At 41.4% G+C, this 25,183-nt stretch overlaps 1 protein-coding gene across 7 annotated transcripts in view; it reads left to right on the plus strand.

The window, feature by feature from the left end:
- The window catches only part of SYT7 (synaptotagmin 7), a 542,375-nt gene that overhangs the window by 365,016 nt on the left and 152,176 nt on the right, over positions 1-25,183 (plus strand). For 4 of the 7 annotated variants that reach the window (XM_069740295.1, XM_069740293.1, XM_069740298.1 and 1 more), the window contains one exon: positions 2,276-2,398. The exons of the other annotated variants lie outside the window; for them this stretch is intronic. In XM_069740295.1, coding sequence (XP_069596396.1) covers positions 2,276-2,398 — 123 coding nt within the window. The remainder of the gene's footprint in view (positions 1-2,275; positions 2,399-25,183) is intronic. 7 annotated transcript variants of the gene reach the window in all.

Below are 25,183 nucleotides of genomic sequence, written 5' to 3' on the forward strand. Positions count from 1 at the left end.
CCACAGCACTGGTCACTACTGAGCATGTACATAAAGTGCAGCACAGATTCATCTCATCTACGACTCCACAACACTGGTCACTACTGAGCCTGTACATAAAGTGCAGCACAGATTCACCTCATCTACAACTCCACAACACTGGTCACTACTTAGCATGTACATAAAGTGCAGCACAGACTCATCTCATCTACGACTCCACAGCCCTGGTCACTACTGATCATGTACATAAAGTGCAGCACAGATTCATCTCATCTACGACTCCACAGCACTGGTCACTACTGAGCATGTACATAAAGTGCAGCACAGATTCATCTCATCTACGACTCCACAACACTGGTCACTACTGAGCCTGTACATAAAGTGCAGCACAGATTCATCTCATCTACGACTCCACAACACTGGTCACTACTTAGCATGTACATAAAGTGCGGCACAGATTCATCTCATCTACGACTCCACAACACTGGTCACTACTGAGCCTGTACATAAAGTGCAGCACAGATTCATCTCATCTACGACTCCACAGCACTGGTCACTACTGAGCATGTACATAAAGTGCGGCACAGATTCATCTCATCTACGACTCCACAACACTGGTCACTACTGAGCCTGTACATAAAGTGCAGCACAGATTCATCTCATCTATGACTCCACAACACTGGTCACTACTTAGCATGTACATAAAGTGCAGCACAGACTCATCTCATCTACGACTCCACAGCCCTGGTCACTACTAATCATGTACATAAAGTGCAGCACAGATTCATCTCATCTACGACTCCACAGCACTGGTCACTACTGAGCATGTACATAAAGTGCAGCACAGATTCATCTCATCTACGACTCCACAACACTGGTCACTACTGAGCCTGTACATAAAGTGCAGCACAGATTCATCTCATCTACGACTCCACAACACTGGTCACTACTTAGCATGTACATAAAGTGCGGCACAGATTCATCTCATCTACGACTCCACAACACTGGTCACTACTGAGCCTGTACATAAAGTGCGGCACAGATTCATCTCATCTACGACTCCACAACACTGGTCACTACTGAGCATGTACATAAAGTGCAGCACAGATTCATCTCATCTACGACCCCACAGCACTGGTCACTACTGAGCATGTACATAAAGTGCAGGACAGATTCTTCTCATCTATGACTCCACAGCACTGGTGAGTTCTGAGCATGTACATAAAGAGCAGCACAGATTCATCTCATCTACAACTCCACAGCACTGGTCACTACCGAGCATGTACATAAAGTGCAGCACAGTTTCATCTCATCTATGACTCCACAGCCCTGCCTCACTACTGAGCATGTACATAAAGTGCAGCACAGTTTCATCTCATCTACGACTCCACAGCACTGGTCACTACTGAGCAGATCGGTGGCCATGGTCAGTGTGTCTAACTGCAGAAGATTGGTGGCCATGGTCAGCTTGTCTAACTGCAGAAGATCGGTGGCCATTGACAGATTGTCTAACTGCAGAAGATCGGTGGTCAATGTCAGCTTGTCTAACTGCAGAAGATCGGTGGCTATTTTCAGCTTGTCTAACTGCAGAAGATCGGTGGTCAATGTCAGCATGTCTAACTGCAGAAGATCGGTGGCCATTGTCAGCTTGTCTAACTGCAGAAGATCGGTGGTCAATGTCAGCTTGTCTAACTGGGCCCTAAGGCTTATTTTATTCTTCCCAAGTATCAATACGATGTAAGTTCTGGGGCATCTTTACTGTTTTTTTTTTTACATTTAATATACTTTACATCTAGCTCTCCTAGGGAAAAGGAATATTGAGAAAACAAAACTGACTTGACCTCAACATTCTTAAATAAATATGATATTCGGAAGAGGGTTAGAAATACCGAAGATGCAAAAATAGCAATGTGAAATTAGAATTAGATAATATAGAGGATTTTATTTGAGGAGTAAGATAGAAACGGAAACCCTTGGAGAGGTGTTATTTCACCCAAGTGTTCTCCAAAACGTCATGTGAGATAATGATTCATCTGCTCAAGAATTGCTCAAATATAAAATGTAATGAGAACTGTATTCTGCTTCTTCTTCTGCTCCGTGTTTTTCATTAAATCTCCCTCCTGCATGACTTGTGTAACCACTTTTTTATATTCCCCTTCACTAAACCTATGGCTCATTCAGGAATGAAGGCTGACGTTCCTTCATCTTCACAATTGACTGTATTCTTACTTTGCTGATGCCTTTTTGTTGTGTCTCTTTTCTTCCTTCTTTTCTCTCCCCTTTGACCTGTGGGCAGGGAAGGCCGCATGGTGGTGCTGTCCTTGGTGCTGGGTCTCTCCGAGCAGGATGACTTTGCCAATATCCCAGACCTGCAAACCAATGGCTCTCAACAGAACCAGAACACTCAGGGCGAAAAGAGGTAGGAGGGGGGAGCTCAAATGTTCCCTCCCTGTGTGGGGCTGCAATGTGAGATTTTGTATGTTACGTGTGGAAAAATGTTATCCTAGTGTTCACTTTTCTCAACAGTCCCTGCCCCCCATCCCTTATCACTAATATACCGTGTCCATGTTTTCACGAGTGCAGCTGTGTGCGTCTTCTAGACTGGGATATACATTGGTTTGCTAATTTGGGAAATCAGTATTGTATCTAAAGGCATATACTGACGATCCACAGAGCATTAAGAAATTGTGGCTAAAAAGTTTTTTTATGCTACTGTAAGTACAATTGTTGGTTTTTACATATGAGATTTACATTTTTGAGGCAAAATGAACAATGGGAAGTACTTATAAATCACTCAATGTACATCGAGGGCAACAAAAGTCTGCTTCTATTAGCTATCAGCTCTGTATATTGTGCTCCATGCTAGATATTGTCTCTTTCTAGGCATATATATTTCTTTAGGTCAAGGGTCCCCAACTTGTGCCACACTATGATGTGTGGTTTGCGGACGAATGATGTGTGGCTTGCGGACCCATTAAGTGCTACCTGTAGGCCCATGGCATATGGCTTGTGAGGTCATGACGTGTGGTTTGTGAAATCATGATTTGTGGCTAGCGGGCCTATGATGTTTTCCTAGTGGGCCCATGATGTGTGGCTCGTGAGCCCATGATATGTGGCTCTTGGGCACCTTGATATGTGGCTCGTGGGCCCATGATGAGTGAGTGGCATGTGAGCCTATGATGTGTGACTCGTTGACCCATGATGTGAGCCTCGTGGGCCCCTTGATGTGTGGCTTGTGGGCCTATGATGTGTGGCTCATAGACCCATGAAGTGCAGCTCACAGGCCCATGATGTGTGGCTCATGAGCCCATGATATGTGGCTCGTCGGCCCCTTGATGTGTGGCTCGAGGATCCATGATGTGTGGTTCCTGGGTTAATGATGTGTTGGTCACGGACCCATGATGTGTGGCTCGTGGGCCCATGATGTGTGGGTCTTGGGCTCATGATGTGTAGCTCGAGAGCCCATGATGTGTGGCTCGTGGCTGTCTACCAGCTTGGTGCATTAACACAAGCAACCCTGCTTAGAAGAGCAGATCTGGATGTGCATATATTGGTCATGGGGGTAATAGGGTAATATTTGAAACTGGACAAAAGATGATACTGCTAGTTAGATAGGCGCTTGAAGCAGGATGCAAAATAGTGGAGGGAGTGCTTGATACAATAATACTGATTTGGGTAATGCGGGAACCATTAGGTGTGGTATGTATAGCAGTATACTGCCTATAAGGGAGGGGGCCACATGGTCTCAAAGTGATTTCTGCAGGAAATCGTTGGATGAATTATACCGGTGATGGGGGACTTTGGACGTGGCTTGTGGACATTTTTCAGATCTGCATGTGGCTCTTAAGACAAGAGAAGTTGGTGATCACTACTTTAGGGAAACATATAAGCACTATAATTACAATGCATACTATTAGCCATAAAACAATCAGAACATGTTGATATGCTTTTACCTTGTGAGTAAAACTAGACAATCATTATATGCATCGCTGTCCTTCAGCTGCAGAAAATAGAGGCTATGACGTCAGGGGTCTTGTCCGGGACATGAACTCAAGGCTTTTTTCTTTGTCGGCGCTTCTATTAAATCTTCCCCTTTGTTGTAAGTTGAAAGGGAATTTATTTCATATATGAAGAATTATACTTTTTTTTTCTCCAGTGGATTTGACACTTATGAAGTAAGCACTTACAATATCTTACAGTTGTGTACCTCAACATTCCTGCCAGAGCAGCCAAGACCAAATGGACATCATCACTCCTTTCAGTCCACGCCTAGAAAAACAGGATCACCGGCACAAAGACCCCATCATTGGGAACTTTCTAGTTAAATGTTCCACGACTGAGAAGTGTGAAAAGAAATGCAGACATTTGGGCTGGAATTGCTTCTCAAAGTTAGCACAGTGCTAATTAAGTGGTCCAATTTTCACTCCGAGGTTATTTTTACTCTTCCTATACCGCGCTACATATATTAACACAGTAATGCTGTCAGTGAACCACAGTCTGTCACGCAGATCTTCCAAATATAAAACCATAAAAAGAGAAACAGAGCCTCCATCTAGAATCCCACCGGAGTGAGGAACATGACGTATTTCGATCTTGATTCCCCATCGAAATGTGGGTGGTAATTTTCACAGCTTTTCAATATCTGCTGATGATGTTGTGACAGTCGATTTAATGAAGATTCATACAACCAGGTATTATTTACCAAGGTATAAAAATACTTGAGAACTCCTCCTAAATGTGTTGCCTTGTAAATGAAGCCCCCAACATGAATGAAGAGAGATGACACCCAGAAACCCTAGTGTATTACAATCTGCTGCTTTCTAAATTATGATTTGCCAGTAGTGAGATAAACCTAATCCCCAATGAGAAAATTGGAAATTAAACGTCAGTGTAAAAAAAATGCTTGTTTACCCCTTAAATAGCAATGAATTCTCTTGTTCCATCACCTCAATTACTCAATCTTTTAATTGTAGCTTAAGATACCATCACTTGTTAACATCATCTCATCTATATTTAAATCTAATTAATTACTTTACCGTGTTGTGCCGTTTGTAGAGAAATCTACAGCTAGAACTTGCCAATTATAACAATGTTACCTCTCGACTTATTATCCTTCGGTCACTTGGTTTCCGTCATCTGTCTACTTTGAAATGAGTTATCTATGACATTATCTATGCAGTTCTTGGAAATGGTCACTAAATAGCACTCCCTACACTGATTTACATCCGGTTGCTGCTGGTCTGATCATATCTCATCGGTGGGAGTGTTGGGCAGTGCCTGTGAAGGCCCTTAGGCAGTAGAAATCTTGCCCTCCACCCACCAAATAATTATTTCCTAATTATGTTTTTACATTTAATAACAATTTTAATAAAATTTAATTGTATCAAACGGAACAATAAAAACTTCATTATAACCAAGAAAATGCAATTGATCTTGGGTGAAGGCCTACATTTACTCGTCTGTATTCCCAAAGCTTCTACTCATGAATGTTCTATTATGATCCACTTTCCTCTCCTCCACTCCCACTCGTCGTCCTGGACCATCACACAGTTGTCACACCCAAAAGCATAGATACCTCTCCTCTACTATGCATGAATCCTTGAATATACACAACAGCCAAAATATAATTTCACTGCTGTTAGCCGTAATGTTCAGATCGGAGTTTTGGTGGTCTGGCTGGTCTCCGATATCATCCAGCTGGGTTGGCACGCTAATTATATATTTTATTTAATATCAAATCAATATTATTTTTCAGCCATTGCACAGGACCCCCAAAAGACACGGTACCCATAGGTTGGAGCCTAGCATGCCTAATTTGTAATTCGGCACTGGTGTTGGGTGTTGGACCCCACTGATCTGATATTAATGACCTATCCTAAAACTGTCCATTTCCCAAAGAATAGTTGTTGACCGCCAATAGTTTGATTAACAGATATCTATTCTGACTCTTTCAATCAATCCTTCTTTTGCTCTCCATGAGATCCCTTCTTCCATACTCTTCTGGAGGGATTTTATCTAAAGAGAGGACAAAAGGATTATCCATTAAAAATCCAACATATGGATCGTTCTCTCTTCCGAATCAGGAGGACCACATACATATAAGATGGTCAGAAATCCCAACGAAATTGGCCAACACGAATGCCTTGTATCTAATGTGTATGGTGTCTTTAGAATTGGTCACCGGTATAGAAATAGGAGACAATCCTTTTACATGTAAAAAAAAGAGTTGGCCAGCTAGAAAAATATCTTGTAGATGTGTTTAAAACAGAAATATATGCCTTACTAAGGAAATTGCATTAAGATAGGTTCCAAAATTGGAAGATATCACCAGTGATTGCATTTCCATCTCCACTTCTGGCATGTGATCAACACAGGATAAAGCTTCCTGTGTCATAATGTGGACATTAATGTGCATAAAGATATGGCTGACTGGCTCATTTCATCAGCTAAACCAGCCCCCTTGTATGGGCCAACATTCTTAATGTAAGCATCTTAGCGAGTTGTATATATTTTTATTATAACTACATCTGAAGACTTTCTAAAGGCTATTTGTTAGCTAAACATGTCCTTTAAATTATTGATGACTGTTACCTGATTTGGGAGAGACAAACTTTGGTGAATGACTATAACAGGTCCCAATACTCCACAAATCCATACCTAAGCAGTTTCCAGAGTTTCATAGATCGTTAGTACGAGGATCATCAGCTCACTACAAAATTGATAAAAGGTGTTAACTCTAAACAAACATTGATGGCACTCTTTCAATACGAACACGTAATTGAAGCATAAGATATTCAGCAAAGCGGTGCACCCACGGTCCGTACTGTTGATTGTACCAGGGGAGTTGAACATATACCTTCCCAGGGATCCTGGGTGCCAACCCGTGTGGGAGAAACCACAATGACAAAGTTTGTATCAGAAATTAGGAATAAGGGTGTCACTCACCGTCCCGGTAAAAATGTCCTTTATTCAGAATCACATTGAAAAACAGAGACAGGAGAGTCTTGTGTGGAAACACATCGGACGACAGCAGTTTCGCACAAATGTGCGCTTCTACAGGTCCTCCGAATAAAGGACATTTTTACCGAGATGGTGAGTGCCACCCTTATTACTAATTTCTGATACACTCTTGATTATCAGGCATCTAACCAAACTGACCCTCCCTGATTACAAGAACGAAAGGCAGGCAAACTGAAGAAGTCCCATGCCACTACATCTCCTGTTGGCACCACTTGACTTTCTTCAAAGGCCACCTGGTAGGCTCCTTCTTGTAGTCCATCATGCCCTGCCTTAAAATGTGCTAAGGCAAACTTGAGTGCAACCTGCTGCCAGAAACACCCTCATCCATATAATCAAGTGTGAACACAGCTATATAGGCCTATAGAACTGAAATTATTGAATGTTTTCCATGTATTTTGAACTTTCTGTAGAACACAGACCAAATCATGCTCCCGTAGCTAAGAAACAGTGTAATCTACTGTACATGGCAAGCGCACGGCAGGTGTCCATCAGTTCTCCTGCCCAAGCCGAAAGTCTTTCATCATCTGTTCTTTTTAGGTTTCTGCACAGAAAAAGTAGCCAACAGACAAGGCATTAAAATCTTATACTGACACATGCAGAATATATATGTTTCCGGGCACCCTGCCTTGCCTGATTTGATAAATGGGAAGCAATACAGAAACTCTCCCACATTAGAGTTTATAAGGAAACCCTTAAACAACATCACTTTATTCATCAGTACATTAGATACATTTATAGACAGGATAATCAGGCCAATGTTTAATTTCCCTACAGCACAACCAAGGGGAGATTAAGAGGACCGGTCACCATAAATCTGTCATTTTTTTGGCTGGTGTAAATGCTGCTGTTCTCCTGAATCTTAAGTTGTTTATTTTTTGTTTCTGCTCCTCTATGTTCCTGAGATACGACCTCCTCTTCTCTCTGTACATAAATCTAGTATTTTAGCCAACTGGGCGTTGTCCTAAAAAGACTCCCAAAGAGAAGAGTTGATGACCATGCCTACTTGTTTGAAAAGACTAATGTCATAGAGGGGGCCATATCCAACAGGTAAAAAAATTACTTATGATAAGTGACAGGTCTCAAAACATTAAGGAGTTTTTATCATTGTATTACAGTCATCATATTACACAGCACTGTGTTCTTACAATTGCTCACTTTGCCTTTCTACCCAGATATTTTCTCTTTTCTCTGCTCTATGTAGAAACAGGAAATCTCTAGTCCCTGCATGAGTCATCTCACTCTTCAACTCCTGTCCTAGCTGCTCCCTCCATCCAGCCAGGGACTTGTGACTCATGCAGAGAAAATTGACCTCCTGTTTCTACATAGAGCTTAGAAGGATTTTCATCACAGGATCTCATAAACCTAATGGAAAAGAGAAGAATTATCTGGGTAGAAAGGCAAAATGAGCAATTGTAAGAACAAATTGCCATATATGATGAGTGCAATATATTAGGATAAAAACTTTGATGGGAGGAGGTGAGGAGGGCTTTTTTTTAAATATTCCAATTTGAAAGGATTTTCTGGAAATGCATTTTATTTTGCATCTTAAGCAACTTTGTACAATAATTTGGACCCCATTAAAATTCCATTACTGCCACTTGGATACACCGACAATGTGGACTTGTGATACCCACTTATGTAATGACAGATAACAGGCTGGGCCTGATAACGTTCTTGCTAAATTTTCTAATATACATTTTTTCTGACACATTGATATTGACTGGTATGAAAGTTTTCCAGCATTTTGCAGTGTAGTAAAACATGTCGGTGAAACAAGGCAGCTACAACTTGTCGTACTCCTCCGTAATGACATCCTGATATCTGGCCTGGTGCCTGGGCCGCAGTATAGGTACTGCATGTAATCATGTATTAGTAGTGCCACCATAATTACCTTCATAATGTCAGTGGATGCTCTTATTCCCAGCAAATTACAATTCATGCCCTTTACATATTTGCATTAAACCTTGGAGTTTCTGTTCTCATAGATAAGAGTTAAATTTTCTTTGCAGCTCCAGTGCTAATTGCTTATTAATGTGCATGGTTGACCAAACCTGCTTGTAATCCCGGGAGATTTTCTGCATGAAGCGTCAAAGGATTATAGTAAAGCTGTAACCCCTTTACTCCAGTCCTTTATGTGATTGAGGGATTTGATGCAGGGCATTATGGAGTGCATGCACTCTCCTGCAGCTCAATTTCTAATTATCCATATTAAGATCCTACTGAGATCGATGACCTGCAAAGCGCTCAGGATGTCGGTGCCTGTACACGGTGAAATCCTAAAGGCAAAGCCCAGAGTGTTGGGAAACATTGCTTCATCAGGGGATACACGGCGGACCACTGAAAGGGGCCACTACCAGCTCCAAAATAGGTGGAATTGTGCATTATCATGAGCTATTAGACCAGAAAGGGTCCATAGATGGTTCTTGTACCAGGGTCTTCTTCAGTCCGGGTCCACCAGTGTACGGTCGGTAGCGGTCCTCTTACAGAGTTTGCATTATTCCAGGATCATCAAGTTGCATTTCTGCCCTATTATATGAATGGAAGTTCGTATTCTTATAACTACAAACATGGAATAGTTGCTTGATACATTTGTACAATGTAAGCAGAATGACGTTACTGCAGATTGTATGGCGGCACATAGAGTCTGTACAGATTTCTGTGCCAGGCACCTTATGTACTTTCCTAAGCATCTGAACGAGCCTACCGCCCTTTTTCTTTTTAATCTTCAATTAAAAAAAAAAAAATCAGTATGCTTCCATCGGAAATCAGAAATAACTTTATTAGCACAGCATAGTCCATAGACTACTCTGGACGGATCTATAGAGATAAAAAAAAAAAAAAGAAAAAGCAGCACTAGCTCCAAATAATAGAGGGTGGTGCCGTCTACAGGTTGTGGTCCAACAACCGCTCCATACAAAAATAAAAAAACACAGGATTAAAGTTCTCAAAAGTGCAGGTAAACTTTCAATGAAGCCATATGTGTGATGGCAACGTTTCGCCTACACAGTTTGACAAAGGCTCTGCCGAAATGTTCCCATCACATGCATGGCTTGACTAAACGTTTACCGGCGCTTATGATAACTTTAATCCTGCGTGCTGTCTACCTTATTTTATTGTGATAGATAGATAATAGATAATAGATAATAGAAAAATAGATAGATATAGATAGATAGTAGATGATAGATAGATAGAGGATAGATAGATAATAGATAGATTAATAGATAATAGATAGATAGATAGATAATAGATAGATAGATAATAGATAATAGATATGAGATAGATATTAGATAGATAGATAGTTATTAGATAGATACACAGAAAATGAGGTAGCACAGCCATAACAAAAAAATGGCAAATGGTGACAGTCTACAGGTTGTAACGCAACAACAAACTTACGTAGGAAAATGAAAAAAAATGTTCTGCGCACTCCACAGACTATTCATGCAAAGTCCAAAAGTAGAAGGAAGAAAGTCACACTCACCGTCCCTTTAAAACTTCTTCACTTCATTTGAAAAGCTACCATCAGGTTGCAGGGGTGAGCGGCATGCATTGAGGACGACGGCCGTGTCTCGCCAAACAGCACTTTAATGAGTCCTTGCATACCAATGATTTTAGCTTTTCGAATAAAGTGAAGAAGTTGTAAAGGGACGGTGAATGCAACTTTCTTCTTTCTACTCTTGGAGTTTCGCTGTCCGTGCTGTTATATACAGTGGGGCAAAAAAGTATTTAGTCAGTCAGCAATAGTGCAAGTTCCACCACTTAAAAAGATGAGAGGCGTCTGTAATTTACATCATAGGTAGACCTCAACTAGGGGAGACAAACTGAGAAAAAAAAATCCAGAAAATCACATTGTCTGTTTTTTTATCATTTTTTTTGCATATTATGGTGGAAAATAAGTATTTGGTCAGAAACAAACAATCAAGATTTCTGGCTCTCACAGACCTGCAACTTCTTCTTTAAGAGTCTCCTCTTTCCTCCACTCATTACCTGTAGTAATGGCACCTGTTTAAACTTGTTATCAGTATAAAAAGACACCTGTGCACACCCTCAAACAGTCTGACTCCAAACTCCACTATGGTGAAGACCAAAGAGCTGTCAAAGGACGCCAGAAACAAAATTGTAGCCCTGCACCAGGCTGGGAAGACTGAATCTGCAATAGCCAACCAGCTTGGAGTGAAGAAATCAACAGTGGGAGCAATAATTAGAAAATGGAAGACATACAAGACCATTGATAATCTCCCTCGATCTGGGGCTCCACGCAAAATCCCACCCCGTGGGGTCAGAATGATCACAAGAACGGTGAGCAAAAATCCCAGAACCACGCGGGGGGACCTAGTGAATGAACTGCAGAGAGCTGGGACCAATGTAACAAGGCCTACCATAAGTAACACACTACGCCACCATGGACTCAGATCCTGCAGTGCCAGACGTGTCCCACTGCTTAAGCCAGTACATGTCCGGGCCCGTCTGAAGTTTGCTAGAGAGCATTTGGATGATCCAGAGGAGTTTTGGGAGAATGTCCTATGGTCTGATGAAACTAAACTGGAACTGTTTGGTAGAAACACAACTTGTCGTGTTTGGAGGAAAAAGAATACTGAGTTGCATCCATCAAACACCATACCTACTGTAAAGCATGGTGGTGGAAACATCATGCTTTGGAGCTGTTTCTCTGCAAAGGGGCCAGGACGACTGATCCGGGTACATGAAAGAATGAATGGGGCCATGTATCGTGAGATTTTGAGTGCAAACCTCCTTCCATCAGCAAGGGCATTGAAGATGAAACATGGCTGGGTCTTTCAACATGACAATGATCCAAAGCACACCGCCAGGGCAACGAAGGAGTGGCTTCGTAAGAAGCATTTCAAGGTCCTAGAGTGGCCTAGCCAGATCTCAACCCTATAGAAAACCTTTGGAGGGAGTTGAAAGTCCGTGTTGCCAAGCGAAAAGCCAAAAACATCACTGCTCTAGAGGAGATCTGCATGGAGGAATGGGCCAACATACCAACAACAGTGTGTGGCAACCTTGTGAAGACTTACAGAAAACGTTTGACCTCTGTCATTGCCAACAAAGGATATATTACAAAGTATTGAGATGAAATTTTGTTTCTGACCAAATACTTATTTTCCACCATAATATGCAAATAAAATGATAAAAAAACAGACAATGTGATTTTCTGGATTTTTTTTTCTCAGTTTGTCTCCCATAGTTGAGGTCTACCTATGATGTAAATTACAGACGCCTCTCATCTTTTTAAGTGGTGGAACTTGCACTATTGCTGACTGACTAAATACTTTTTTGCCCCACTGTACTTGTATTTGTTGGTCTGGCTATTCCTATGGTCCCTTAGTGCAAGGATAATTCCAGCGAAGGTGAATCAGAGGGTGCCGGCACACACCATTCCATTCTATGCAGAGAGTACAGACGTTTACTGGCCGATGTGAAAAAAAGGCAAATTTTTGGGCTCAAGTACACAGAGCCTTTGTGAAATTTAGCCCAAATATTGATTTTTCCACATGGGCCAAAAGCTTGTGCACTTTTTGCATAGATAGATAGAATATTATTAGAGAGATGATTGTTGTATTTCAAGATGTCAAGATAAGTTCCGCCTGCCGAGTGAAGCTGAATCTGTCACTGAAAGCCATTTAAAGAGCAGCCTGACAGTATATCAATGAATGTAATCACGTATGTGACTAGACTGTAAGGCGAAGTCACATTGAGCATTACACAGTAGATTACACTGCATGATTGGATTTGACAAGTTACGCATCACACATGAATATATGCCGCCTTTAACAGTCTTTAAGTCATTCTTTGTATATCGTCTCCATATTCACGTTTCATTATTGCAACCTTCTGTCAACATCTTCAATTGTTCCAGTTTGCTCTGTAGTCGCCTGATTTCTAAACAGCCAAGAATTACTAAACGTGGGGAACAAAACCCACCGGATGGAAGAAGGTTGATGGTTGAGCCAACAGTTGTTCACCGAATGTTGGGAGCACATGTATTCGGATCCTGATCCATGCTGACTGCTATTGTCCTTTACCCAAGCGATACATGTTTAATGACACCGGGTGAAAGAACAATCTTTTTGGGAATGTTCCTTCATGGAAATATTGTGTTTAGGAACTAGAGACGTATTAGACATTTTTTAACCTGGCCAACTTCTTTCAAGATGATGGTCATCGTCCATCGGTAAATTTCACCCAATTACCGTAACGGCTATTTTGGTTGAAATCAATTTTTGATTGTGAGTTTCCACCTTTAGGCTTTTTGTAGATGACCATGTGCATTTTGCTCTATAGGTCACAAAGTCCTACATGGGTTTCCGATATAGTTTCCTTCAATATTCTTATCTCCTGCAGCTTTTTTTTTTTCGCAAAGTACATTTTTGGATTCTTTTATAGCGTTTTTGTCTTATTAATAAAACAGTAGGAAAGCAGAAAACAGCAAGGTTGTAAAGGGAAACATAAATAAGAAAATGACCCTTTTCACTGGAGTATAAAACCTAAATGATGGCTTCATGCTAAATTACGGTTTCAGCCTTGAAATTTGCATTCTCAGCAATTTCTTAATGCACTTCTACTACCTAAATTGCTCCCTTCACAAACTGCTTTACCTGGTAAAATAAGCAGAATTTAGGATCGGTACATGCAGAAAGCAAACAGGAGGTTGTGATAGCCTGAAGCACATTACACAGCCTCTCTGCCCTATGTTTGCTGCTGATGGCACAGGATGGAATATAAATTCCGCATTACTCCAATGATGGAGTTCCACTGTAAGTAATGGCAGAAGATGAGTCTACTGATTTTGTATGAAGAAATTACCTTTCCATTTCTTTCTTTTTATTATTGTTTATTAAATAGCACCAAAATATTTCTCAGCACAGTACAGAGAATGTATTCATTTAAAGGGCATTTGACTGTAGGAACAACCCTTCTAAGCCGTCTATATGGACATGTAGATCATAGAAAGCTGAATAAAATGATACCTTGATGTCTGTAATACAATGAGTGGTTCCTGAGAAATCCACGCTTTCCAAATATGTAAATGAGCTCAAAGATGCCATTCTGGAAAAGAGATCTTTTCATCTCATTTACGTATTTGAAAAACATGGATTTCTCAGGAACCATTTATCGGATTGCAGATATCAAGGTATCATTTTATTCAACTGTCTATGACCTGCATGCCCATATACACGGATTAGGAGGGTTAATCCAACTAACAAATCCCCTTTAAGACCACATAGACTTAAGCTTAAAGCCAGTCGAACCCGACGATACCTTATATTGGGGCCGATTGTTTAATGTAGGGGGAGATAAAGATCAGGCCGTATGACTTCAAATGCTCCATCATTCTAGTTCTTCATAGACAAGCCACTGCCAACGAGTCTGCTGTCTACATACAAAACACGTGAATGATCCGTCAAGCATTCATGTATATGGAGTAGAGTGATAGCCACCAGCTCACAGTCTGATTTTCTTGCATTTTTGGTTTAACACTTATACATACTGGAGCAGGTAGGAAGTCAGTGCAGCATAAAACATGGTTTTGAAGTATTGATAGAAATCCATGTGTCCAGTAAGTATTTGTCCAAACAGAGCCAGACATTACCCTACTTGGGTAATGGTTGGAGCTTTTAGCCACTTTTAATGTATGCAGTCCAAGTAGACCCTTTTTCATTTTTCGATTTCTCTGTTTTCCAAGTCCAATACATTTTTAGTTTGTCTGTGGACATACAGTATCTACAGCTCTGGCAAAAATTAAGAGACCACCGCAAAATGTTCACTTTGTCTGATTTTTCTCTTTATAGGTATATTTTTGAGTAAAATGTAAATTGTTCTTTTATTCTATAAACGTCTGACCACATGTCTCCGAAGTTCCAAACAATACTTTTTTTTTTCTGAAAAGGAGAAATGGTCAAAATAACAAAAAAGTGCATTGCTTGCAGACCTCAAATAATGCAAAGAAAACAAGTTCATAATCATTTAGAAACAACAATACTAATGTTTTACCTCAGGAAGAGCTCAGAAATCAATATTTTGTGGAATAACCATGATTTTTAATCACAGCTTTCATGCGTCTTGGCATGCTTTCCACCAGTCTTACACACGGCTTCTGGTGCAAAAATGTAAGCAGTTCTTCTTTGTTTGATGGCTTGTGACTATCCATCATCCTCTTGATTACAATCCAGAGGTTTTCATTGGGGTTCAGGTCTGGAGATTGGGCTGCCCATGACAGGGATTTGATGTGATGGTCTCTTAATTTTTGCCAGAGCTGAATATGAGGACTTTCTTGTTGCGGTCCCAGTTGTATCTTTGAAGGACCCCTTTACTTTGATCATATAATGTGCTGATTAATGGGAAAAAAACAAAATCCATAATTCTTTTTCAGGTTTTGTTTTTACATTGCTCACTTTATGGTAAAAATGACATGTTTAACGTTGTCCTGTGTGTCACTATGGGTGTGGTGATACCAAATTTTTATTGTTTTTTATGTTTTACTAATTACCTACCGTATGGGTTAAACATTCTGATATTGTATTAGTTTGCACAGTTGCACATCTGACAATACCAAAAATTTAGATTTTTTTTTGCCTATTGTTTACATTTTAGTTACGCTATCAGAACTTTTATATATTGTTTACAAATATTTTTCATTTTTCTTACTCCCTGTAGGGAATTATAGCCTGATTGCTTGTACAGTACAGACCAAAAGTTTGGACACACCTTCTCATTTAAAGATTTTTCTATATTTTCATGACTATGAAAATTGTACATTCACACTGAAGGCATCAAAACTATGAATTAACACATGTGAAATTATATACTTAACAAAAAAGTGTGAAACAACTGAAACAACTGAAAATATGTCTTCTTCAAAGTAGCCACCTTTTGCTTTGATGACTGCTTTGCACACTCTTGGCATTCTCTTGATGAGCTTCAAGAGGTAGGCACCAGGAATGGTCTTCCAACAATCTTGAAGGAGTTCCCAGAGATGCTTAGAGTTGGCCCTTTTGCCTTCACTCTGCGGTCCAGCTCCCCCCAAACCATCTCGATTGGGTTCAGATCTGGTGACTGTGGAGGCCGGGTCATTTGGCGTAGCACCCCATCACTCTCCTTCTTGGTCAAATAGCCCTTACACAGCCTGGAGGTGTGTTTGGGGTCATTGTCCTGTTGAAAAATAAATGATGATCCAACTAAACACAAACCGGATGGAATAGCATGCCGATGCAAGATGCTGTGGTAGCCATGCTGGTTCAGTATGCCTTCAATTTTGAATAAATCCCCAACAGTGTCACCAGCAAAGCACCATCATACCTCCTCCTCCATGCTTCACGGTGGGAACCAGGCATGTAGAGTCCATCCGTTCACCTTTTCTGCGTCGCACAAAGACACTGTGGTTGGAACCAAAAATCTCAAATTTGGACTCATCGGACCAAAGAACAGATTTCCACTGGTCTAATGTCCATTCCTTGTGTTCTTTAGCCCAAACAAGACTCTTCTGCTTGTTGCCTGTCCTTAGCAGTGGTTTCCTAGCAGCTATTTTACCATGAAGTCCTGCTGCACAAAGTCTCTTCTTAACAGTTGTTGTAGAGCTGTGTCTGCTGCTAGAACTCTGTGTGGCATTGACCTGGGCTCTAATCTGAGCTGCTGTTAACCTGCAATTTCTGAGGCTGGTGACTCGGATAAACTTATCTTCAGAAGCAGAGGTGACTCTTGGTCTTCCTTTCCTGGGGCGGACAGCATGTGAGCCAGTTTCTTTGTAGCGCTTGATGGTTTTTGCCACTGCACTTGGGGACACTTGGGGACAGTTTCCCCAATTTTTCAGACTGACTGACCTTCATTTCTTAAAGTAATGATGGCCACTCGTTTTTCTTTACTTAGCTGCTTTTTTCTTGCCATAATACAAATTCTAACAGTCTATTCAGTAGGACTATCAGCTGTGTATCCACCAGACTTCTGCACAACACAACTGATAGTCCCACACCATTTATAAGGCAAGAAATCCCACTTATTAAACCTGACAGCGTGCACTTGTGAAGTGAAAACCATTCCCGGTGACTACCTCTTGAAGCTCATCAAGAGAATGCCAAGAGTGTGCAAAGCAGTCATCAAAGCAAAAGGTGGCTACTTTGAAGAACCTAGAATATAAGACATAATTTCAGTTGTTTCACACTTTTTTTGTTAAGTATATAATTCCACAGTGTTAATTCATAGTTTTGATGCCTTCAGTGTGAATGTACAATTTTCATAGTCATGAAAATACAGAAAAATTTTTAAATGAGAAGGTGAGTCCAAACTTTTGGTCTGTACTGTACATTACACTGTGAGTACTGTAATATTGTGCGGTGCTGTAAATTGCCGATCTCCTATGATGCACACAGATTGGACCTTCAAGAGGCCCTATGCTGCCATGATCATGTCAATGACATTGAGTGATGAGCGTCAGAAGGGACATTGCCACCCTCTTAAAAGCAGCTAGACTCAAATATTGGCTCAAGTATAACACAGATCATCCTCATGCTGTACGGCACGGGCTCAGCTCCTGATGCCAGTCCAGACATGCACTATATGTGTATGGCGGGTATCATCAGTGTAAATCTTGGCTGAGTAGGCCCCTTCCCCAAGTAATGGGAGAACATTGGCATTTTCATTAGACTACACTGGTTAAGGCCCAGTAAATAATGAGGACCTGTTGCCTTTGACACTTGCAATGGTCTCCCGCTACAGCTCCTCACATGATATCCTTGGCTCCATGAGTTGTAAAGCTGCCGATATTTTGGACCTCAGAATTGGTTGTTCACCCAATAGAGACAGCCACAAAGGGGCCCAAGAGTTAAAGTGGCCACTTCCACCATCAAGGCAGCTTCTGTCACAGACCCATAGAGGAGTGCATCATGTTAAACTATTGGTCTGCAAAGGGCCCATGTATTGTTCTTGCACAGGGGCCCTCTTTTGCCCATATCTGCCCCTGCTCTTGAGGTACTACATCCTAGGCTCCAATATGAGGGTCATGGGATATTGGCAGGGGCATGGGGTAGTTAGTATCTAATAGCATATACCATGAAGTTACAGAAAACATACTTTTCGTTTTTCTTAGTATTCTAGCTCTGCATCTAACATTCACTTCCTTCATCTGCTTCTAAGGTGGGAATTTTTAGGCTGTATAAAAGGAGGATTGTTTATTTGATATGACATCCAGTCTAATGCCACTATGACCTGGAGATGTCATAGTAACATAGTAACATAGTTAGTAAGGCCGAAAAAAGACATTTGTCCATCCAGTTCAGCCTATATTCCATCATAATAAATACCCAGATCTACGTCCTTCTACAGAACCTAATAATTGTATGATACAATATTGTTCTGCTCCAGGAAGACATCCAGGCCTCTCTTGAACCCCTCGACTGAGTTCGCCATCACCACCTCCTCAGGCAAGCAATTCCAGATTCTCACTGCCCTAACAGTAAAGAATCCTCTTCTATGTTGGTGGAAAAACCTTCTCTCCTCCAGACGCAAAGAATGCCCCCTTGTGCCCGTCACCTTCCTTGGTATAAACAGATCTTCAGCGAGATATTTGTATTGTCCCCTTATATACTTATACATGGTTATTAGATCGCCCCTCAGTCGTCTTTTTTCTAGACTAAATAATCCTAATTTCGCTAATCTATCTGGGTATTGTAGTTCTCCCATCCCCTTTATTAATTTTGTTGCCCTCCTTTGTACTCTCTCTAGTTCCATTATATCCTTCCTGAGCACCGGTGCCCAAAACTGGACACAGTACTCCATGTGCGGTCTAACTAGGGATTTGTACAGAGGCAGTATAATGCTCTCATCATGTGTATCCAGACCTCTTTTAATGCACCCCATGATCCTGTTTGCCTTGGCAGCTGCTGCCTGGCACTGGCTGCTCCAGGTAAGTTTATCATTAACTAGGATCCCCAAGTCCTTCTCCCTGTCAGATTTACCCAGTGGTTTCCCGTTCAGTGTGTAATGGTGATATTGATTCCCTCTTCCCATGTGTATAACCTTACATTTATCATTGTTAAACCTCATCTGCCACCTTTCAGCCCAAGTTTCCAACTTATCCAGATCCATCTGTAGCAGAATACTATCTTCTCTTGTATTAACTGCTTTACATAGTTTTGTATCATCTGCAAATATCGATATTTTACTGTGTAAACCTTCTACCAGATCATTAATGAATATGTTGAAGAGAACAGGTCCCAATACTGACCCCTGCGGTACCCCACTGGTCACAGCGACCCAGTTAGAGACTATACCATTTATAACCACCCTCTGCTTTCTATCACTAAGCCAGTTACTAACCCATTTACACACATTTTCCCCCAGACCAAGCATTCTCATTTTGTGTACCAACCTCTTGTGCGGCACGGTATCAAACGCTTTGGAAAAATCGAGATATACCACGTCCAATGACTCACCGTGGTCCAGCCTATAGCTTACCTCTTCATAAAAACTGATTAGATTGGTTTGACAGGAGCGATTTCTCATAAACCCATGCTGATATGGAGTTAAACAGTTATTCTCATTGAGATAATCCAGAATAACATCCCTCAGAAACCCTTCAAATATTTTACCAACAATAGAGGTTAGACTTACTGGCCTATAATTTCCAGGTTCACTTTTAGAGCCCTTTTTGAATATTGGCACCACATTTGCTATGCGCCAATCCTGCGGAACAGACCCTGTCTCTATAGAGTCCCTAAAAATAAGAAATAATGGTTTATCTATTACATTACTTAGTTCTCTTAGTACTCGTGGGTGTATGCCATCCGGACCCGGAGATTTATCTATTTTAATCTTATTTAGCCGGTTTCGCACCTCTTCTTGGGTTAGATTGGTGACCCTTAATATAGGGTTTTCATTGTTTCTTGGGATTTCACCTAGCATTTCATTTTCCACCGTGAATACCGTGGAGAAGAAGGTGTTTAATATGTTAGCTTTTTCCTCGTCATCTACAACCATTCTTTCCTCACTATTTTTTAAGGGGCCTACATTTTCAGTTTTTATTCTTTTACTATTGATATAGTTGAAGAACAGTTTGGGATTAGTTTTACTCTCCTTAGCAATGTGCTTCTCTGTTTCCTTTTTGGCAGCTTTAATTAGTTTTTTAGATAAAGTATTTTTCTCCCTATAGTTTTTTAGAGCTTCAATGGTGCCATCCTGCTTTAGTAGTGCAAATGCTTTCTTTTTACTGTTAATTGCCTGTCTTACTTCTTTGTTTAGCCACATTGGGTTTTTCCTATTTCTAGTCCTTTTATTCCCACAAGGTATAAACCGCTTACACTGCCTATTTAGGATGTTCTTAAACATTTCCCATTTATTATCTGTATTCTCATTTCTGAGGATATTGTCCCAGTCTACCAGATTAAGGGCATCTCTAAGCTGTTCAAACTTTGCCTTCCTAAAGTTCAATGTTTTTGTGACTCCCTGACAAGTCCCCCTAGTGAAAGATCTACAGTCCAACACCATATCTTTTTTTATTTAACGGCTTTTGGCTCAATTTCGAGCGATGGCAACTTGATGAACGATCTGTAGGAAGATGGATCTTCTGAAAGCCTAAGTAGGTCCACCAGGGTCTTCTCCACTGTTATCTTGATGGTATCAAGCCATCGGGATGCTGATCTTCCTCTTCACCTTATTTCTTCTATTCTTCCGACCATGATGTCCTTTACCAGTGATCGCTCTTTTCGTTTGATGTGACAAAGTCATGGCTTGGTGTTCCTTGCATCGAGTGACATGTCTGGCTCGATTTGTTCCAAAATTGATTTGTTTGTTCTTCTTGCCATCCATGACACTGATAACTATGTGCAAATAATTTGACTCTGGAGATTGCACCAGCAATTTTGATGCTTGACCCAGTATCACATCTAGGAATTTCCTCTGTATTTTCCTTCTAAGAATCCTTTTGACCTTTAATGCATAACCTTGAGATAAGACATTTTCTCCTTCAATCATCCCCTCTAGTGCCGGCAGCCTTTATTCAGATGTTTGTAACCAGCGCATCTCCAGCTGCGGTGAACTCTAGTGTGCCCTGTCTGCCCACAGGGGCTTGCAGTTTAGCAACAGCTGGGTAGTCACAGGTTGCCTACGCTTATTTTAATTACTGATATTAGCCATGTACTTTTCCATGCGTGAGTGAGCCTGTAGCATTGCTGTATCATATCGCTCTGCTATGAACCGGAGTTATATATTTCCTAGTCCTCTTTGTACCAGACTATCGCTGTTCAGAGTTTTGTAAAAAGAGGCCTACTGGCTGTGCCGAGAAGACCGTAAGCTGCTGCTTTATATACAGAGCCTGATAACATTCGGCATCTGCCGTTCAAGGCCCGGGAGACAATGTGGACATGTTCGTCAGCAAAAATCCACAGAGGTAGCCTACAATTTTTTTTATATATCTATTTCTAGCTGGGAAAAGATGCATGTGGACAGCCCAAGGGGGCTGTCTGGGATGGCGGGACGTGGCCTGCTGTCCAACCCTCCGAAGCACTACATTCAAGATAACAAGAGTTGGCTCCTAGAAATGGCCTTCTCATTGAGCCTCATTGTGACTTGCTATGTCGTGCTATTACCGTGTCCTTAATCTGATCTGTGATTGAACGTTACGTAGCCATGTAAAGCGTTATGTTTACAGCCATGTGCCCCACACTTCATTTTTGGCATCTCGCTCAATGTACTCGGGATAAAAAGACTGAAAATTTGAACTATAGATTTGCACAGGAACACAGTAGCAGACGTGTGGATGAAAGTTTGACAAGTCTCAGCTACGTGCTATTTCTTTCATTGCAGATTTCGCCCCTCTCAGTGTAGCAGGTGTAACATCTCCGATGAATCCACTACAACATTTTTAGCAATACATAGTGGCTCTGTGCTGCAGTAGCTCATGCAACCTGTACAAAGGTTTGGTGCTGGTTTTGGAGGAAAAGAAGTATGTTTCTAATCCTGGGCAGCCTTTCTAATGAAGAATGGTAGGATTTTCATCTACCAGCCAGAGCAAAAATACTCCCGGACATATTGCATTGAAGGATTGAAACGCAAAAGATACTGTATATTCCATGTATAAATGTACACACCCATATACTATATGGGCAAAAGTATTGGGGACACCTATTAAAGGGCTGTTCTCATGATTGGGCTCCATGAGTTCCCTCCCAGCGCTCCTGATGATTGACACTTAGGACCAGCAACATGACCGAGCTGCTGGCCTGGACTGTGCTTTGCCTCTGCAGCATTAGAGAAGTGCTGGGGCACTGAAGATGGCCGGAAAAGGCAAGTCAGCCATTACAAGCTCTATAGCACACGGCCTATAAGCGCTGCACTCCTTGCCTAGAAGACCGACGCTACTGACTACCCTGGTGAATGGCAATCTAGGCAAAGAGCAGTTTACTATAAAAAAATGAAGAATATTTTTAACAAGAGGTAAGTTGCCTGTTTTAACTTTTTTATGCAATTTTAACCATTTATGATTATGAAAAATTCCTTTAATCACTGAATTCAGATTTTTCATTCAACCCCAATACCACAAGTGCATAAAATGACGCCCCTCGCCATGGTGTCTGCCTTTATAATCATTTGTAAAAGAATGGCTCGTTCTAAAGTGTAACAGGTCAGTCGTGACATTTCTACCTTCCTAAAGATTCCACCATCATGTGTGGGTGATATTATTGAAAAGTGGGGTCACCGAATGCTGAGGAGCAGAGGGCAGAAAAGTCACCAACGCTCTGCTGGTTCCATAACTGCAGAGACCAAACTTCCTCTGGTATTAACATCAGCACAAAATCTGCGGCAGGAGCCTCATGACTTGGGTTTCCATTTGAGACGGTACATGTGGCCTTACATCTCCAAGCACAATGCCAAGTGTTGGATTCAGTGGTGTAAAGCCACCACCACTGGACTCTGGATCAGTGGAAACGTGTTCTGTGCAGTGATGGGTCACACGTATCTATCTGGCATCTGATGGATGAGTCTGGCTTTGGCGAATAATAGTATAAAATAGTCAGGCAGGTAGCAGTCTCCTGGCTGTAGAGTTTGGTGGATGAAGGATGACAGGAGCTGATTTTCAGGAGCCGGCATCTGCCCCTTATTAAATATTAATTCTTCAGCCTAAAGACATTTTGGACACAATTTGGGGAAGGCTCTTTTCTGTTCCCAATAACAGAAGGTCCATGAAGACATGGTCGGGGAAGATTGGTGAGGAAGAACATCATGAACTAGATTTGAGATTAGACCGGAGACGTCTCCTCTAGCATCAGTGTCTGACCTCACAAATGATCTTCTTCATGAAAGGGCAAAAATTCGAACAGATACAGGAATCTTGTAGACACCCTTCCAAGAAGAATGGATGGCTGCAAGGGGAGGAAGGAGAGCAACTTCATAATAATGGCCATGAATGATTTAGAGTGAGGTGTCATAAATGCTCCTGTGGGTGTAATTTTAAGGGGGCACAACACTTTTAGTGTATATTGCATTGATGTACGGATGCCCTCTGCCCTCAGCATTGTCTCCGATATCGGGATAACCCTAAGCTGCTCCTATATATGAACAACGGCATTGATTGTAAAGGGAAATTACAAATCTCCTGACTGGTAAATGATAGAATCTGAATATGTCACCCGGCTCTGCACACATGTTTATATATATATACAGTATATATATTTGGAAAGAATGAAGACAAAGACTGTTTTGTATGCGGGGACAAGCCATCACTGGGATCCGCGGGGTGCTAGTTCAGGCTTTGGCATTTATTAGGCAATATATTAGTGTCTCATCCCTGCCTTATTTTGGCGGTTCCTACGGCGTGTTCTGTAATACAGCTCTGTTACACGTACGTACTATGTGACCCATGCTTCCGATTGATCACCATGTCCAGGGTACAGTTATCCAGTTATGTAATCTATGCTTATATAAATTATTAGAGCATGCATGGCTGCCTACATCTAGTAATCGTGTCTGTGCGGTACGATGCAGCCACCGTAGCGTTGTATTTATAATGGGCCATTTTTTTCTAGGTTGTCGGCCCGTGTGATGCACAGTTATCCTGATTTACTATGAAGCCTCCATAGTCACATATGCAATGTAACATTCATCTGCCGGCTCATTGGGGCATGCTCAGCATTATCAGCTCACAAGCCGCACATCTGTTGCAAATCTGGTACAATGTACAAATTTGCTGCTAAAATCTCCCAGCATTCCTCGCTTTCTCTATATTCACAGGGTGAGGGATTTGCATTCTGGGAAATTTTTATAGCAACCAGCGTAGAGAATTAAAAGAGAAACTAACGTGCAGGATACGAATGGTGGATATATATTCTACTGAATGCGCATTACAAAGGGTTAAAGGGAATCTGTCACGGGATTTCACCCCAATATTGTTTATGTGCACATGTAGCCCCTGCAAAGACAAGGCCAGCAATACCTTTACCTAGCTATACCTGTTACCTGTCCGTTTCACAATAAGTAGCAAAAATCCACAATTTGCGCTTATATATACAGTACAGACCAAAAGTTTGGACACATCTTCTCATTTAAAGATTTTTCTGTGTTTTCATGACTATGAAAATTGTACATTCACACTGAAGGCATCAAAACTATGAATTAACACATGTGGAATTATATAGTTAACAAAAAATTGTGAAACAGCTAAAAATATGTCTTATATTCTAGGTTCTTCAAAGTAGCCACCTTTTGCTTTGATGACTGCTTTGCACACTCTTGGCATTCTCTTGATGAGCTTCAAGAGGTAGTCACCGAAAATGGTCTTCCAACAATCTTGAAGGAGTTTCCAGAGATGCTTAGCACTTGTTGGCCCTTTTGCCTTCACTCTGCGGTCCAGCTCACCCCAAACCATCTCGATTGGGTTCAGGTCTGGTGACTGTGGAGGCCAGGTCATCTGGTGTAGCACCCCATCACTCTCCTTCTTGGTCAAATAGCCCTTACACAGCCTGGAGGTGTGTTTGGGGTCATTGTCCTGTTGAAAAATAAATGATGGTCCAACTAAACGCAAACCGGATGGAATAGCATGCCACTGCAAGATGCTGTGGTAGCCATGCTGGTTCAGTATGCCTTCAATTTTGAATAAATCCCCAACAGTGTCACCAGCAAAGCACCATCACACCTCCTCCTCCTCCATGCTTCACGGTAGGAACCAGGCATGTAGAGT

This window comes from Ranitomeya imitator, chromosome 9 (assembly GCF_032444005.1).
Source record: "Ranitomeya imitator isolate aRanImi1 chromosome 9, aRanImi1.pri, whole genome shotgun sequence".
Classification (NCBI taxonomy): Eukaryota; Metazoa; Chordata; class Amphibia; order Anura; family Dendrobatidae; genus Ranitomeya; species Ranitomeya imitator.